This window comes from Rhinatrema bivittatum, chromosome 7 (genome assembly GCF_901001135.1).
Source record: "Rhinatrema bivittatum chromosome 7, aRhiBiv1.1, whole genome shotgun sequence".
NCBI lineage: Eukaryota > Metazoa > Chordata > Amphibia > Gymnophiona > Rhinatrematidae > Rhinatrema > Rhinatrema bivittatum.
The window spans coordinates 165,776,691-165,794,192 of NC_042621.1; the positions used below are offsets into that span (position 1 = coordinate 165,776,691).

The window sequence follows — 17,502 nt, forward strand, 5'->3', positions numbered from 1 at the left end:
CCAGGGATGTCTGGAGACCCTAAGTCCCACCTACCCTTCATTACCCCTAGAGGCAACAAGTTCCCCCATAAAAAAAAAAAAAAAGTTTACAGTTTAGATCCTCCAAGCACATTCCCTGCCCCCCACACCTTTTAAAAAAAGATTCTCCCCCCACCCCCACTCTCCCAGAGGCAAGTCACCTTCTACCTCACCCCCGCACCCCAGGTCCTTACTGGCATATTCCTGGTGCTCTAGTGGGGACCCGGAGCATCCCCTAGAACTGTGGGCCCAGTGCTACTATTTTTCAAAATGGCACTGGCCAGCCACAATCATACCTTTGACACAATCACAGCACGGTGCAGAGCCTGTTCCCAGGGGATCTAAAGTGTAAAACTTGTTTTTGGAATTTTGGCCTCTTCCAGGAGTGGCAGGGAGGGGTGGGGCAGGGCACCTCCAGAGACTCCTAAGTTCTTGGGGGATGGGGTAGAGGCAATTTGAGTGATTGGCATCCTTAAGGCATGTCCCCCGGAGCCTCAGGATGTGCATTAATGTCCTGATGCTCCCGGGGAAGCATGCTACAGCTCTTGAGTTGTAGCTATCTTTGAATCAAATACGGCAGTCTGAGATTTTTGGAGGCAAGTCATGTTATTTGATTTGCATATATTAGGCTTGTAATGAGCCGATTAGCATGCAGTTGCATGCCAGTCAGCACATTAACAAATTTGCAGAGGCAGGGGCAGAATAATGCAAGGTTATTCAAATACCATGCCTTATCACTGTGTTAGGCTATTTGCTGCATAGTAAACACCTATTGCAGCTTAGTAAATGAGTCCCTATGTTTCAACTGCGGCCTGGGCCCAGGTAATTAATAAGCAACAGTAGTTTATGATGTATCTAAACTTTATGTACTTGCCAGGTTCTTGTGGCTTGGATTGGCCACTGTTGGAAACAGGATACTGGGCTTGATGGACCCTTGGTCTGACCCAGTATGGCATGTTCTTATGTTCTTATATACTACAGAATACTTAAAGTGCTCATTCTGTACCTTGGTAGGAAGGACTGCAGGCATACTGGGTGATGGGTAAGATGGCATTGCAGGAGTAACAGCTGGACCTGATGGATAACTTGGCATTCCAGGCTGCTGTCCTGGAGGCTGCATGCCTGGCTGCTGTCCTGGAGGCTGCATGCCTGCCTGCTGCCCAGGAGGCTGCATGCCTGGCTGCTGTCCCGGATATGGCACGCCTGGCTGCTGCCCTGCAGGTGGCATTGGCTGGCCTGGCATAGGACCTCCTGGGTATCCTGGATTGTAAGCTGGCATTCCTGATGGTGGGTTTCCTCCCGGTGGTGGATACATTCCATACGAGGGTACTTGCTGCTGCCCTGGCTGAGGTACTCCAAAGCTCCCAGAAGGAATCGGGGGATAGCCCCCAGGTGCTTGTGAAGGAAACATACTTTGTGCTGGGTTCATTCCTCCAAATGATGACGGAAAATTAGAAGGCTGCAATTAAGAGAATTAAACAGGAATTTCAAAATCCCTCATAATGAAAGACATGCCAGTTTTCAAAATATTTGTAGGCTGAAATTCAGACATGCTCCCACCTAACCCGTGACAGCAAAACTTATTCTATGTAAGATAGACCAAACATTTATTCCAGTGTGTGATGACAAAGGGGATTTACGTATTCTGATATAAAATATGTATATCCTCAACTTAAGAGCACTTCACAACTTTTACCCTCACTCAGTACACAGAATGAGTATGTACTATGCACAAATTCAGCAAAATATTTTCTGTGTATCGATTTAATATAAAAGCTGTTGCTTGTAATTGTAATACAGAGATATTCCTTGTTCTTTCACACAAAATATTTATCTTACTACTGTGTCAATGTTAAATTAGTTAAAAGTTTTGTGTTACTGCTTTCAAGACCAGTGGTGGTAAATGGTAGCCTCCAACACTAGAATACAGTATATAACAGCCCCAACTGTTAAATGAGTACAACTGGAAAAAGAAATAGGAGAACAGTACATTCAATCAGAATTGAAATATGAACCCCCATCTATCCACAGTACAAAACATGGAGGGGACAACTAAGGGGTTAGTCGGCAGATTGCTCCAAGTCAAAATTGCACACATCCACAGTGGTTGAAAGCGCCACAATGAAGACAGGTGGTCCCTATGGGGCGTGGTTAGGTTGGGGAAGGAAAAGCAACGTGCACATCCTGATTTTCAAATGTACACACATTCTTTTCCTTATCCAATCTGCTACCTGGATAAAGCAGGTGCAAAGTATGTGGGCCCTGCATCTTATATCTGTATACCTCATAGGCAGTATTCAAAAGGGAAACTACCTTAGTAATTCTGTTTTCAAAATCTGCTATAAAGTCCATGGGTATTGGAGCTTACAGCAACTCGGGCTAGTCAGAACTGCCCCCAATAGGAATACCTAAGCAATGCACACAATTCATAAGCGATTATACAAAAACTAAGAGGGAAGCAAGAAGAAGGACCTAGCCTGACAAAAGCAGCTGAATGATAATCTATTGTATGGAATTTGTAACACCTAAAGGTTTAAAGCTCTACTGATTCATAGAATGGCCTTCATAAGTAGGGAACAGCTCTACAGGAAAAGCTACGCAGGGTCCACCAAAAAGTCCAGCATCAAATTAAGACTCCACAATGGAATGGTAACATCAAAGGGAGGCCTAAGGTGCTTCACTCCCTTCATAAAAATGAGTCACATCAGGATGAGATGACAAGGAAACACCATTCACCGGCCTCTGAAATAGGCAAGAGCCGCAACCTGCACCTTCAAGGAATTAAGGGCCAAGCCTTTATTCAATCCATTCTGCAAAAAATCCAAAATGAGAGATATTTTAACTGAAGCTCCTCACACCAGGCTTCAAAAACTCTCCAAACCCACACATAAGCCAAGGAAGTGGAGAACCTGAGAGTGCGGAGAAAAGTGGCAATCACTACAGGGGAATAACCACACTTTAACAGGCAAGTCCTCTTAAGGGCCAAACCGTAAGACAGAATAGAGTCGGATACTCGTGAAGAACTGAAGCAGATCTATGTGTGGCAGAAGACAAAGGGGGCCTCCACCAGGAGTCATCACAAATCCGCATACCATGGATCTCTGGGCCAGTCCGGCGCACTAAGGGGCGGATTTTAAAAGCCCTGCTCGCGTAAATCCGCCCGGATTTACGCGAGCAGGGCCTTGCGCGCCGATGCGCCTATGTTCCATAGGCCTACCGGCGCGCGCAGAGCCCCGGGACTCGCGTAAGTCCCGTGGTTTTTCGAGGGGGGCGTGTCGGGGTGGGGCCGATCGGCGCAGCGTTTTGGGGGCGGGCCCGGGGGCGTGGTTTCGGCCCGGGGCGGTCCGGGGCGTGGCTGCGCCCTCCGGAACTGCCCCCAGGTCACATCTCGGCACGCTAGCGGCCCGCTGGCGCGAGGGGATTTACTTCTCCCTCCGGGAGGCGTAAATCCCCCGACAAAGGTAGAGGGGGGGGTGGGTTAGATAGAGGAAGGGAGGGGAAGGTGAGGGGAGGGCGAAAGCGAGTTCCCGCTGAGGCCGCTCCGATTTCGGAGCGGCCTCGGAGGGAACGGCGGCAGGCTGTGCGGCTCGGCGCGCGCCGGCTACACGAAATCGGCAGCCTTGCGCGCGCCGATCCAGGATTTTAGCGGCTACGCGCGTATCTACTAAAATCCAGCGTACTTTTGTTTGCGCCTGATGCGCCAACAAAAGTACGCGAAGGCGTGCTTTTTAAAAATCTACCCCTAAGGGGCGGATTTTAAAAGCCCTGCTCGCGTAAATCCGGGCGGATTTACGCGAGCAGGGCGTTGCGCGCCGGTGCGCCTATGTTCCATAGGCCTGCCGGCGCGCGCAGAGCCCCGGGACTCGCGTAAGTCCCGGGGTTTTTCGAGGGGGCGTCGGGGGCGGGGCCGATCGGCGTGGCGTTTTGGGGGAGGGACGCGGCATTTCGGGGGCGGGCCCGGGGGCGTGGTTTCGGCCAGGGGCGGTCCGGGGGCGTGGCCGCGCCCTCCGGAACTGCCCCCGGGTCGCGTCTCAGCGCGCTAGCGGCCCGCTGGCGCGCGGGGATTTGCTTCTCCCTCCGGGAGGCGTAAATCCCCCGACAAAGGTAGGGGGGGGTTTAGACAGGGCCGGGGGGGTGGGTTAGGTAGAGGAAGGGAGGGTGAGGGGAGGGCGAAAGAGAATTCCCTCCGAGGCCGCTCCGATTTCGGAGCGGCCTCGAAGGGAACGGAGGTAGGCTGCGCGGCTCGGCGCGAGCCGGCTACACGAAATCTGCAGCCTTGTGCGCGCCGATCCAGGATTTTAGCGGATATGCGCGGCTACGCGCATATCTACTAAAATCCAGCGTACTTTTGTTTGCGCCTGATGCGCCAACAAAAGTACGCGAAGGCGCACTTTTTAAAAATCTACCCCTAGGAGTACTAGCCCCCTGTGGCCTTCGATCTTGCGAAATATCCTGCCCAGCAAGGGCCACGGAGGAAAAGCATAAAGCAATCTCTCTTCCGGCCAGTCCTGTATGAGAGCATCTATTCCCAGGGACCACAGATCTTTCCTACGACTGTAGAAGTGAGTAACCTTAGCATTTCGAGAAATCGTCAGCAGGTCTAGGAACAGAAGGCCCCAGCGATCCACAATCAGCTGAAATGCCTCAGCTGACAACACCCGCTCTCCTGGGTCCTGACTCTTTCTGCTGAGAAAGTCCTTTCTTACCTTGTCCTTTCTGCAATGCAAGAGGCTGAGATCATCTGCAGATGACCTTCCGCCCATTCCATCAGCTGGTCTATTTCCTGCAACAGTTGCTGGCTCTTGGTTCCTCCCTGGCGATTCATATAGGCTACCATCGTTATGTTGTCTGACATCACGTGAACCACTTGATTCCACAGCCTGTGGCTGAATTGCAAGCATGCCAGTCGTACCGCCCGGGCCTCCAGGCAATTGATATTCCAGCGGGACGCTTCGGCATTCCAGTGCCCCTTGGCCATTAACTGCAGAGAGTGAGCCCCCCCAACCATGGAGACTCGCATCTGCTGTAAGTACAAAACAGGCTGAAGAGGACAAGAGAACTCCCTTTCTCAGAAGATCCTCCTGCAACCACCATTGGAGGGAGGAGCAGATTTCCATCGGCAAATGGAGCTGAACCGCATAACCCTGAGACTGCGGGTTCCAATAACATAGCAGAGAGCGCTGATGAGAACGCATATGCGCCCTTGCCCATGGCACCACTTCCATGGTAGCTGCCATCAAGCCGAGTACCTGTAGGTAGGACTATATAGTCAGGTGTATGGTGTTCATCAATTGACACGCTTGAGACATCAATCTCTGGATCCAAACTTCTGGTAGGAAAACTCTGTCCTGTCCCATATCGAATTGGACCCCCAGATACTCCAACAACTGGAATGGTTGAAAATTGTTCTTGGTCAGGTTCACCACCCAACAGAGCTCCTTGTGTGTCACCAGGCAGCTCTCTTCCTGAGACTTGGCTCAAATCAGCCAGTTGTCTAAATACAGATGCACCAGGATTCTTTTCGCAAGGCCGCCACTACCACCACCATAATCTTGGAAAATGTTCTGGGAGCGGTGGCAAGACCAAAAGGCAGTGCCCGAAACTGATAATGGTGCCCCAAACACCACAAAGCATAGAAAGCATTGGTGTTCCAATCGGATGGGAATATGAAGTTAAGTCTCTGAAAGATCCAAGGAGGTCAGAAATTCCCCCGACTGCACCGCCATTATTACAGAGTGTAAGGTTTCCATTTGAAAATGAGTCACCTCCAAGTGACGTTTGACCCTTTTGAATCCAAGATGGGATGAAAGGAGCCCTCCTTCTTGGGCACAACAAAATAAATGGAATATTGCCCCATGCTTTCTTGAGACATGGGCACTGGTACCACAGCCCTCAGTCTGAGAAGTCTTTGAAGCATGAACACTGCCTCTTCTTCCGCAGTGAGTGGCAAGGGGACACCATGAACACATCCCGAGGAATACTGTGAAATTCCAGTGCATACCCTTTGTGTACCACCTTCAGGACCCACTCATCCAACATGATCTCGACCCACCTCTGATAAAAGAGAGAGATAGAGACGTCCCCCTATTTCCTGTTCCGGAAGGAGGTTCGGCAAACCTTCATTGGGAAGCTCAGGAATGTCCACCACTCGAGTCCGCTCCTCTCTTGGGCTGCCAGGGATGAAAGAACTGAGACCTACCCTCTGAGGGACGAAAACACCTGGAACCCCAGAAACGACTCCTCATACCAAAGGGGCACTGAACTGTTTCTTATCCTCCGGCAACCAAGGCACCGGAGACTCGCCCCACTTACTGGCCAGTTTCTCCAATTTGCTCCTAAACAAGAGTGAGCCTTTAAAGGGCATGTTGGTAAGACTGGCTTTGGAAGCTGTATCAGGTGACCAATTTTGCAACCAGAGTTGACGCCTGGCTGCTATCACTGAAGCCACTCCTCTGGCCAAGGTCTAGACCAAATTACAGCCTGTGTCTGCTAAAAAGGCAGCAGGAGGCTCCATAACTGCTCTGGAATTCCCTCCAGACTCCTCTACCTCCTGAGAGAGAAGCAGACAAGATCTCACCACAAGAGCACAATAGAAGGCAATTTGTACATTTGTCACTGCCGCAAAGGCTTGCATAAGAATAGCCTCAATCCTTCTGTCATGTACATCCTTGAAGGCCACTCCTCCCTCTACGGGGATAGTTGTCTGCTTAGAAATGGCACATACCAGAGCATCCACTTTGGGAAAATGCAAACGCTCTCTCACAGCTGGATCCAGAGGGTACAGCCTTCCAATGTCCGACCCCCTTTAAAATTTGCCTCTGAGGCATCCCATTCCAGATCAATCAATTCCTGGATGGCATCCATCACCGTGAAAAAACAAGAGGCTTTACGTAAGGAAACCTAAATGGGATTAGTCCTTGGCTCTGACACAGCATCTGAACCAGGAACACCCAGCTGTTTCAAGGTCTGGGAAATCAGGGCCAGCAGTTCATCTCTATGAAGAAACCTCAACAAGGGTTGATATGGTTCCAGTCCTGGAGGAACTTCCCCATCTTCCAAGGAATCAGGATCAACCTCATCATCAGTGCCATCCAGATTCCTGTTGGGAACACCTGCAGGAAGCCAAAGCGAGCCCTGGTGCTTAAGCATAGGACTGGAAGAGGGAGGAAACACCAGCTGAGAGTCCGACCGGACAGAAATGGGGAAAGCGGAGGACTGCACCTGAAGAAAGGCTTGTAAGCCTTGAAAAAATTCCACCCAAGAAAAAGCACCCAGGTCCAGACCAAGCCCAGAAGGAACTGGAGCTGGTCCCACAGAATTGCCCTCTCCACTGAGCCAGTCAAGGGAGAACCAAGATCTGGCATCCCCCCAGTCAAGGCCATGACCACCCCATCATCAGAATGGGAAGAGCCAGGTTTAGCAAAATCCAAGGAAAACAACTCTCCCTGAGTGTCAGAATAGCACTGACACATATTAGAAGCCAGGTCAGGCTGCGAAGCCCTAATATGACAGGCAACACAAATAAGAAGACGCTTAGGCTTCTTGGTTACTGACACCACTGCTGCGGTAAACGTGCGTCAGAATGGCTCACGCTCAAAAAATAAATGCGCCCAAAAAATAAGTGCCTAGAAGAAAGTGCAGCAAGAAGCACGCACAACCTGGGTGCCAAGTGAAACACGTAAAAATGTTTGTGCACATAAACAGCATGCTCAAAAACCAAGCACACAACGCGTGTGCAGAGCCTACACACTGCACACATTGATGGCCTACAGAAGACAGCAGACATGGAAAAGAGCATGAGAAAACGGCCACTGCACTCTACCACACGGCGTGCAAGAAAAAAGAATAAGTGCGAGGCCTAGCCCACCAGGGGCTGCTCAACCCATGAGGCTGCTCAGTTCGCCAACCCCAACAGGGAATGAACATTAGCATGGCGTGTCAAGAACGGAGGCTGGAGGAAGTCCTGAAACCCCTCTAACTGTCCCCGATTCTGGAAAAAAAAACTTTTTTTTTTTTTTTTTTTTTTAAACCTTACCCGAGCTCAATGCTTACCAGCTGAGTACAGAGACTGTCTCCGGCTGCAGGGGGTGAGGGCATCTGCTGTCCCTGCCGCACTTGGCCTCCCGTACCCGCTGCCTTTCAGCTGAACTATCAGCTAAGTCCATGCCGGGAAACCCAGCTACTGGACCAAGGCACACCTCTGAGGGACCCCGGAAATCGCCTCAGGAATTCTCAACTTGGAGAGGAACTTTTAGGTATCACCGCAGGAGAGTGGGGCTTTCCTTTCCTGAATTTAGAATTTCAAACAGCTCGAAGCAATCCCTTAGGGCAGTGGTTCTCAACCCTGTCCTGGGGACCCCCCCAGCCAGTCGGGTTTTCAGGCTATCCACAATGAATATGCATGAGAGAAAATTTGCATACACTGCCTCCATAACATGCAAATTTTCTCTCATGCATATTCATTGTGGATAGCCTGAAAACCCGACTGGCTGGGGGGGTTCCCAGGACAGGGTTGAGAACCACTGCCTTCGGGAGATGCAGATCCATCATCTGCTGGAGACTGAGAATACTGGCAGGCTAGTGTCACTGCAGGGTTATATATACTGCGATGTCAGCTTGCTCTGTCTCCATCTGCTGGCAGGGGAGTATAAAACCACTGGTCCTAAGTCCATTTGTCTACTCGCTAGGAAAAAGCCATTTGGAGAGATAACTGAAAAGTTATCAGTCTAAATGTCTAGCTGTGGATATTCAGTGCTATATGCGCCTAAATTAGAGATCTGCGTCTAGAATTTAGGTGCATAAATCAGAGGCATTCCAGGGCAGGCCAGAGTTATCTGCATAAGTTATGCAGCTAACTCTGATATTCGGAGTTAGCCGCTTAACCAATTTGGCTAACTCTGGTTGGGCCATAGGTCTGTCCTAAAGTTAGCTGGTTTGACATAACCAGCTAACTTTAAGATAGCCGGGGATATTTGGCAATGCGGCCGTGCTACTGAATATTCCCATTAAGTTAGCCGAATTGCTATATCCGGCTAACTCAACTAGCCACTCTGTGGTTGAATATCAACCTCACTAAGACTGAAGCCCCAAAAACCAGAGAAACTATAGATCTGTAAAAAGAACCAACTCAACCACTCCCAAGATTGACTCTTGGTGATATAACTAACCCTAAGCTCCCAAGTCCAGAACCTAGGCTTTATTCTAGACCCTAACATCACCAAAACTAAAGTACAAGCAGTGACCAAAATGGCTTTCTTCCATCTATGTCAACCATCATCTTTGTCCCCTCCTAGAAGTCACCACTTTCAAAACTGCCATTTGGGTCTGTGTAATCTCCCCTGGACTACTGCAACTCACTCTACATTGGACTCCCCAATAAACAAACCACCAACTGCAGTTCATACAGAACACAGAGGTCCATATGATTAAGAACATGAACAGAAATGATTGAATCCTGAAAGCTCTACACTGGCTCTCAAATACCCCAATTTAAAATCCTGGTCCTAACCTACAAAATCCTCAGTGATTTGGATCCATCTCATCTCAGCAACTCTTACCTCCTAAATACTGACCACTCAAAATGCTATCTTAGGTTCGCCAAGCAACTCCATCCCCAAAAAACAATGCACTTCACCATACTAAAAAGAGGTCCATCACAGGATCTGCCTTAAGCCGAGACATATATTTACGAGAAGTTAATTGATATGATAGGATATGTACAGTTTACAATATGTTAAGTTAAAATTCATTTCATATTTTTGTTCTATTTAACGCTCCTAAGCGAATTTTGTTATTATGTAAACCGGTGTGATCTGTATTCGTACAGGAACTTCGGTATAGAAAAATTAATAATAAATAAATAAATAAAATAAGCCTTCAGAAAAACCTATCACCCTACATCAGACTCGCTCTATATCTCCTATCCTTCAAAAAACTGATTAAAACATGGCTCTTTGAAGCAGTGTTTGGCCCTAACTAGTAGCATGAACCCTATATAAACTCTGTATGTAGCCACTTCAGTTTTCTGCATTATAATTCCCTGTTCTCTAAAATTGTACTTCTAAGTCATTCTATTTGTATATCATATCTGAAATATTCATTATATTCCTGTAACATGCTTTGAACGCTTGTTGAAAAAGCATTCCATAAATAAAATGATGACTTGACTTGTAGGGAAACAAATCAAGAAAGCATGCAGAGGCATGGTTTAAGAATGCTTTCTACCATAGATTTGTAGAAGGGGTGGGATGTGTATAGAAGCATGAGGGGGGCTAAGGTGGTATGTACTTTGTTAAAATGTATAACGCTTATATAACCCTGTTAAATGTATAACGCTCCGGCGTAAGTTCCTGTTCACTGTACACCGACGTGATATCTTTGATGAGCGGCGGTATATAAAAAATTATAAATAAATAAATAAATAAATAAATAAATGTGTTAAAGATGTGTTTGTGGAAAGTTATAGGGCTGTGTTTAGTGGGTGCGCATGTGGGAGGTATCTAGTGGATGGATATGTGGGATGCATGTGCGTTTTTGGGTGGGTAGGGAGTTGTAGAGTGTTGCGTGTGTATAGGGGATATGGGGTATGACTGTAGTTGAGGGATAGTTAATGGATGGGGATGTGTGCATAAGCAAGTTGTATATGTTTGGAGGAGTTGTGCATATGGGGCTATCTTGGGGGGTATGGGTGTGTATGTATATTGTGTGTGTGTGTGTGTGTGTGTGTTAGAAAAGCCTTGAAGTCCTGGCTCTTTAATAAATCATTTGAGAACATCTAAGCCGATGTTTGAAATGGCTCCAATATGATGGCCTATAAAGTTATGTGAATAAGACCTTTGGTGAAGGATGGAAGTATGATTAGTAATTGTGTTATTTTTTGTAAAATACTGTACTATTATGTTTTTATTTTTTGTTATTAAGTTTGATAATTATGATTGTATGTATTATTTTATTATACTACCACTTGGGTTACATGTTTATTCACGTGGGATATTAAGTTTTAACAAATGAAATAAATGAATAGGGTGTATTTGGGTAAGTCTGTGTTATAGGGGTTCTGAAAGGCAGGGTTGTGTGTGTGTAAGGGGAGATGGGTGTGAATTGTTTTGGAGGGTATAACCAGAGGGTACAATTGTGTGTGTGTGGAGGGGGGAAGGTGATTTGAGAAGCTGTACCATTAATTTTACCCTCTCTCTGTTGGACGGAAGCATAGATGCATGTGTACTAGGAGCAATGTGTCTGTAGTTGTGTATGGCTGGTATATATGTGTGCGTGTGTGGTACGAGGGGTGTAGGTGCACAGTGTGCGTGTGTACTTTGGAAGTACCTAGTGTTTAACATCCTGAGTCAGTTGCTTCAGTTATTTTTGCTATTTCTGTCTCTCCCTCTGCCCGTGCTGGGTTATAGCAAAGTGCTGGAAGCAATGGGGATTTTTTTGGAGGATCGGTTCTCTGAAAATAATGATCTAATGTTTCTGCTTTTTGAACTAGTCCGAGATATTCACATTTTCTTCCTTTATGCCAAATTAGGTATTTTCCATCCCTTTTTTGGAGAGTTACTGTGCATACAGATATACAGACACTGAACCCTTTTACATAATTCTTTCCAACATTCTGTATGTTGGAAAGCATAAAAATCAGATTTTCTACACCACTGAAAGACTTTTAATAATCTACCCTCAGGAAAATGTTGGCCTGTAAAGAAAGTAAGGTCAAGTTCTTGTGAGCACTGCAGCCACAGGCACCTGGTATAAGAGGCTTGGGGAGAATAAGCCTTCCCTTAGCCCAGGCTGGTAGGCAAGAGCAGCAGAGCTCTGTGGTCAACAGAGACATAGGCATGATCTGGGTTTCACTCAGTGTACCTGGAACCTAGGGATATGCATTCGTTTTGGAGAAATTAGAGAATTTCAACCAACGGAGGAACCGAAAAAGATCATATTTTTTCTGAAATTTTAGAAAAATTTGTTTCTCGGGTTAGTTAACAGGCCGAAAATGAAGCCTGAACCAAATGCCCTTACCGCTGCTCATCTCTACTGGAAACTTTCTGGGTTTGACCCATAGTCTCAGGGTTTCTGGGACAGCACCCAGGATATCCGAGTACTAAAAATCATCTTCCTTCCCAGCCCAGCTGCCTCTGTCCTCGGTATAGGCCGACAACAGAGTGGGCACTAGGTCAAAGGCCAAGGCAGGAGCTGGGAGGGAGCTCTCAGCTCCCACTGGCTGCTAATTCCTTGCCTTTGATTGACTCATTCTGCTGGCAAGAACTAATCAGAACCCAAAACTTTCCCTAGCTCCTGCAGAAACTATAGTGGGAAAAGGAGGTGGGGAAGTGAGTGAGGAGAAAGGGGGGCAGAGCACAGAGGAGAGAGCAAGTGATTGGGTGAGAGGGGGAGGGGAGATCAAGAGTGGGCAGGGAAGGGAGTAAGAGTAAGAGAGAAGACCAGGCATGATAGGAATTGGAAAAGGAAAGGACTCTGAATTAATGTCAAGGAGAGGAGAGGAAGGAATCCTGGGAGATAATGTAGAAAGGGAGAAAGAATGCTGAATGGAGAACAGGCAGGTGACGAGAAAGAATAAATAAAGCAGGAGTGACGGAGGGGCACTAAAATGTGAGTGAAACTGAAAAATCTGCATGAATGCAGAAAAGTGCTTTAAAAGAGGAGGAAAGGGGTAAGTGCTTGAACTTGGAAGAGTGACTAAAATGACTCTTGCATGCAAGACTGGCTCTAGACACCCTGACTTGGGCACAATCTTGTTTGCAAGGCCATTGGGCAAGCATGCCAAGTGAAATCAAAAGGAAAGCTCTCTAGGGAGGGCACCCCTCTCTGTGCATCCCTAATAGCTTTAGTTGCCCATTCTAGAGAGCTTACATTTTGCATGGCCTTGTATGTGAGATTAGGTCGATCTTGCATGCAAGGCCATTTTGGTCATACTTCTTCCAACTTCAGGCACTTACCTCCTTTCTGCTTTAAAGATTTTCAGGTTAACTCCTTGGCCTGAAATGGAGTAAAAGTTAGTTTACATTTCTGGTGGCCTTGATATTCTATTGCTGTACTCACAGTAGTGTCTAGCTCTTTCTACCATACTGGCACAGCAATAGAATAACTTTTGCCACCAAAAAATGTGATTTTGCTCCACCTCACGCCAAAGAAGGAGTTACACTTCTGGCAAAAGCTCTCTAGGTCATGCACCTTCAGCCAAATAGTATGCACTTTGGTATTGTGCATTTTAACTTTGGCATACTGGCATACTGTTCAGTTGTAGGTGCCTTCTCCAGAGAGCATATTCTCTTATTTTACTTGTCATTCCTTGTCAAAATGGCCTTTAATGAGAGAACATGTCCAGAAGCTGGGATGCACAGCACCAATCTCATATGCAATGCTATTTTGGCACGCACAAGCTCTCTAAGGTGGACACCTTTAGCCAGGAGCGGATTGACGATGTCGGACCGGCCCGGGTATTCGCCACCCAGGCCGGCCCACGACGCATCACGTGGTCTGCTGAGCGCGGCTGTATCACGGCCACGAACGGCAGACCACGTGATTGGAGCGATCGGCCCACCGGGGGATGCCCGATCCCCCAATAGGCCAATCCGCCCCTGCCTTTAGCAGAAGAGTATTCACTTTGGTGCCATGCATTCGATTTTGGCATCCTGTTCAGTTGTAGATGCACACCCCAGAAGCTCCGGGAGGTGGGCATCTACAGTTAAACAGTATGCCAAAGTCAGGATTCAAAGCACCAGTATACTGTTCAGCTCTAGAAGCCCACCTCAAGAGCTTATACTGGAAATTAACAGGTCCATATTCAGTCACTGTCTGGATAACAAAATTAGATGGATGTATATTCAATCATGCAGACACATGATTGAATATAGCTGGCTATCTTGAAGTTATATTCTTTATATTATTTAAAACACATAAAACATACCCTATATGTCAAAACATTCATACACTCATTCATTCATCTAAACATCATGTGCTACACAATGTTTTAAAATTAACAATACATCACTTTTCACTTTAACATCAAACTGATAAATGTAACAGAAATATTGCAACAATCCCTAATTACAATGTAAACAATTTTATTTCAAAGACACTTTTGTAGAAAATATTTCTGTTCCTTAATGTTCCCTAAACTTGTTATATTCCATGTGCCTTTCAATATTGATCCCTTTTTAACCTTATTTAACAGATATCCCTTTTTAACGGCGAGCGTGCGGGCAATATGGCAACCTCCTTGGAGGGTCTCCACGTGGGCAGACCCTGGAACAGCCGGGGCCTGGTCCTGCTAGGGCGGATCAACCCGGTGGCACAGATTCCAATCGCCGATCTGTGCTCCTCCTCGATCTTCGGAGACCGGATTAAGTAGAAGATTTACACCTTACCTGGTCTTCGGCGCTTCCCGGTTTTGCTCCAGGCGGTCTCCGGCTGCGGGGGGAGAGGGCAAATACCTTCACCGCAGCGCTCGAGGGGGTGCACCCGCTGCCTCTCAGCCGCGCCCGAGATCGGGGACTAAGTCCTCGCTGCGATTCGGCCGCCGGACCGAGGCTGCCTCTACGCTGCGCCCGAGGATTCGGGGGCTAGGTTCCTGCCGCGAATCGGCCACCGGACCGAGGCTCACCTCCGAGGGACAACGGAAATCACCTCGGGAAACTCAACTGGGGGATTAACCCGAGGGTATCACCGCAGGAGTGCGGGGCTCGTCTTCAGGTAGGTTTCTTCTTTAAATTTCGGTTTTGTTCTTTAAATTTTGGTCTAACGCTCTGAGAGCGTGCAGATAGTCCCTAACTGCTATGGAGACGGAAAATACTGAGGAGCTGCACTTCCTGCAGGGGTATATGTACTAGGGGCTGACGTCAGATTGAAATCTGATCTGTCTCCAACTGCTAACAGGAGTACACTATACCCATTGGTCCTGAGTCCATCTGCTACACGCTAGGAAAAAATAAATTAACACAGCAGTTTTAGAAAGTTGTCAGCCATGTTAGATTAACATTTCTCAAACAGATATAGTTAAATTAATGTTGAGCATTGAGACTCTAATGTGGGTCCTGATACTCTCACGTTAGATTTAACAGGCCACCCTAACCAAAAAGTTGGGAAAAGGTAAACCCCTTCTGCCATGACCAAACTTGACCCCCCCCCCCCCCCCCCCCCAACACACACACACACACACTAGGACTGCCACTCGAGGTAGCCCTGACAATAAAATAAAATAAATATTAGCCAGTGGTCGCGCAACGACAGGCCACCCTCTGCCCCACCAACCCAATCACCAAATAGGCCATAACTGCCAAAGGAACTCTCCCATCCCCCCATGGTTTCTACTGTGGGGAGCAAGAATACCTCCTACCCTTCTCAACCCCCTCCCACACCCCAGTACCTCAAATGCGCAAAATCCATCAAGAGAAAGGGCCGCGGCGTCCCCGGGTAGCACAATTTTTCAAAATGGCACCAACCTGGGGTACAGTCCAGGCATCAGAATTCGGCCACATGTGACTGGGGGCAAGGTCAGGTCAGTGCTATTTTGAAGAATGACACTGACCAGGCCTGGGGCTAAGATGCATTCTGGGTCCTCTCTCTTGATGGATTTCATGCATTTGAGGTATTGGAGTGCAGAGCCACTAGAAACCAATGATTCATTAGGACTTGGACGGTCTGGTAGAGAGGGAGCTATTATTGACCAACTCCCAAAATTTAAAAAAGACCTCATTGGAGGTGGGGGTGTGTTGGGTTTGAGGGGCAAAATCTATTGAATATTTTGGGTTGTGCAAAGGAAGATGGGGTTCCTTTGGTAGTTATGCACTACTTTGCAATTGGGTTGGGGGGGGGGGGGCATTATTGCACGATCAGTGGATAATATTTATTTTATGTGGTTGTCAGGGCTGCCTTGAGTGGCAGCCCTGGGTGAGGAAGGGGGTCAGGTTTGATCCTCACACAGGGGTTTACTTTTTGCTTTTTTTTTTTTTTTTTGGTTAGACTGGACCTTTGGGGGCCACCATCGCATGTAAAGGGACCATGTCACGCTGTTTTACCCCAAGACAAAACACGATACAGCCGTGATGGGGTTTTTTTTTTTGGAGGGAGGGGCTCACTATCACCTCTACAGCCCCCCCCCCCCATGATAGCAAGACCCCTCCCGCAAACAAATTGCAGCTCAATACATCTAGGTTTAAGGCAGCTGGCTAACTCTGAATTAACAGGATAACTTAGTCAGTTAACTCCTCCTCCCGGTTATGCCCCCAGAATGCCCCTAATTTAGCCTGCTGTGCAAATCTTCATTTAGCCAGATAACTTCTGAATTATTCAGCTAAATGCTTTTGAATATGGACCTCGAAAACTCCTGGGTGAAAACTCACATTTCGGGTGGCCAAGGTGATTCCATTGCTGTGTCCAGTCTGGTAGAAGCAGACACCATCACACTGGGCTCAGCAATAGAATGGCATGGCCACCAGAAATGTCAGTTAAGTTTGACTCCTTTTCTGACACAGGAAGTAAATATCTAGTGTTAAGAAAATGTGTTTTAAGCTCTCTGCCCTTTAATGCACCTCCCTGCATTGCTGGGGAATGGCCAATGCCTTCTTTCACATGGGATTTGCATGCACCTGCACTAATCATAGCACTGGTTCTTACTCCTGTATTAGCACACATTTTTTTTTTTAGGAGTTAAACCCCCGTTAAACCAGAGACAACTTACTCCAGGAAAATGCATGCTAAAGCAGGAGTAAAAGCCTGAGCTAACGTTGGCACCCTTGATTACATCAGTCCCATTGTTTGCTGCTCTTGACTCTTAACTGCATGGTATTAGTAGGTATGCCAGTCAAGACCAGCTCTAGAGTAAATGGCATCCCCCTCCTCCAGATATTCTCTCCCTTTCCCTCTCCCCCTTCAGGGATTCACCTGTGTCCCTTTCTTCCCTCACTCCCTCCATCCATTCTCTCCCCCACCCCATGTACAAGCTCTGACACACACCAACACATGAAGATTTCCTTCTTGTTCCCTCATCACCATCACCATCCCATGTAGGTCTTCCCCTCTCTTCCCTTCGATCAGCCCTCCCCCATGTATATCTGCCTCTCCCTGTCCCCTTTACCACCCCATGTACAGTCTCTCCATCCCATAACTATATCTCCCTCTCTCTGTTCTCCCAATACTATCCCATAAAGATCTCTCTCTCTCCCATTTCTACACCCCACCTCCACTCTAGGTAGGTCTCCTTCTCCCTTTTACCCACTACTCCATATCATGTAACTCTCCCACCCTCCAACCACCATTCCATTTAAGTCTCCCTCTGCCTCCCACCCTATGTACCCTGCCCTTACCACCCCTAAGAATCAAATGTTAAAATGAGAATCAAGTAAAATGTTGGTCTCCTCTTCTCCCCAAATGAATGGCATTTTCAGTCTTCTCCTTCCCTCTCACTAACAGTCTCCAGCTATTCTTTGGACTCAACATTGGCTGGCAGGAGGAGCAGCGCTTATTAGT

General features: G+C 47.5%; 1 protein-coding gene across 4 annotated transcripts in view; it reads right to left on the reverse strand.

Annotated features, from left to right (window-relative positions):
* The window catches only part of ANXA11 (annexin A11), a 90,838-nt gene that overhangs the window by 30,604 nt on the left and 42,732 nt on the right, over positions 1 to 17,502 (reverse strand). For all 4 annotated transcript variants that reach the window (XM_029609489.1, XM_029609490.1, XM_029609491.1 and 1 more), the window contains one exon: positions 1,025 to 1,477. In XM_029609489.1, coding sequence (XP_029465349.1) covers positions 1,025 to 1,477 — 453 coding nt within the window. The remainder of the gene's footprint in view (positions 1 to 1,024; positions 1,478 to 17,502) is intronic.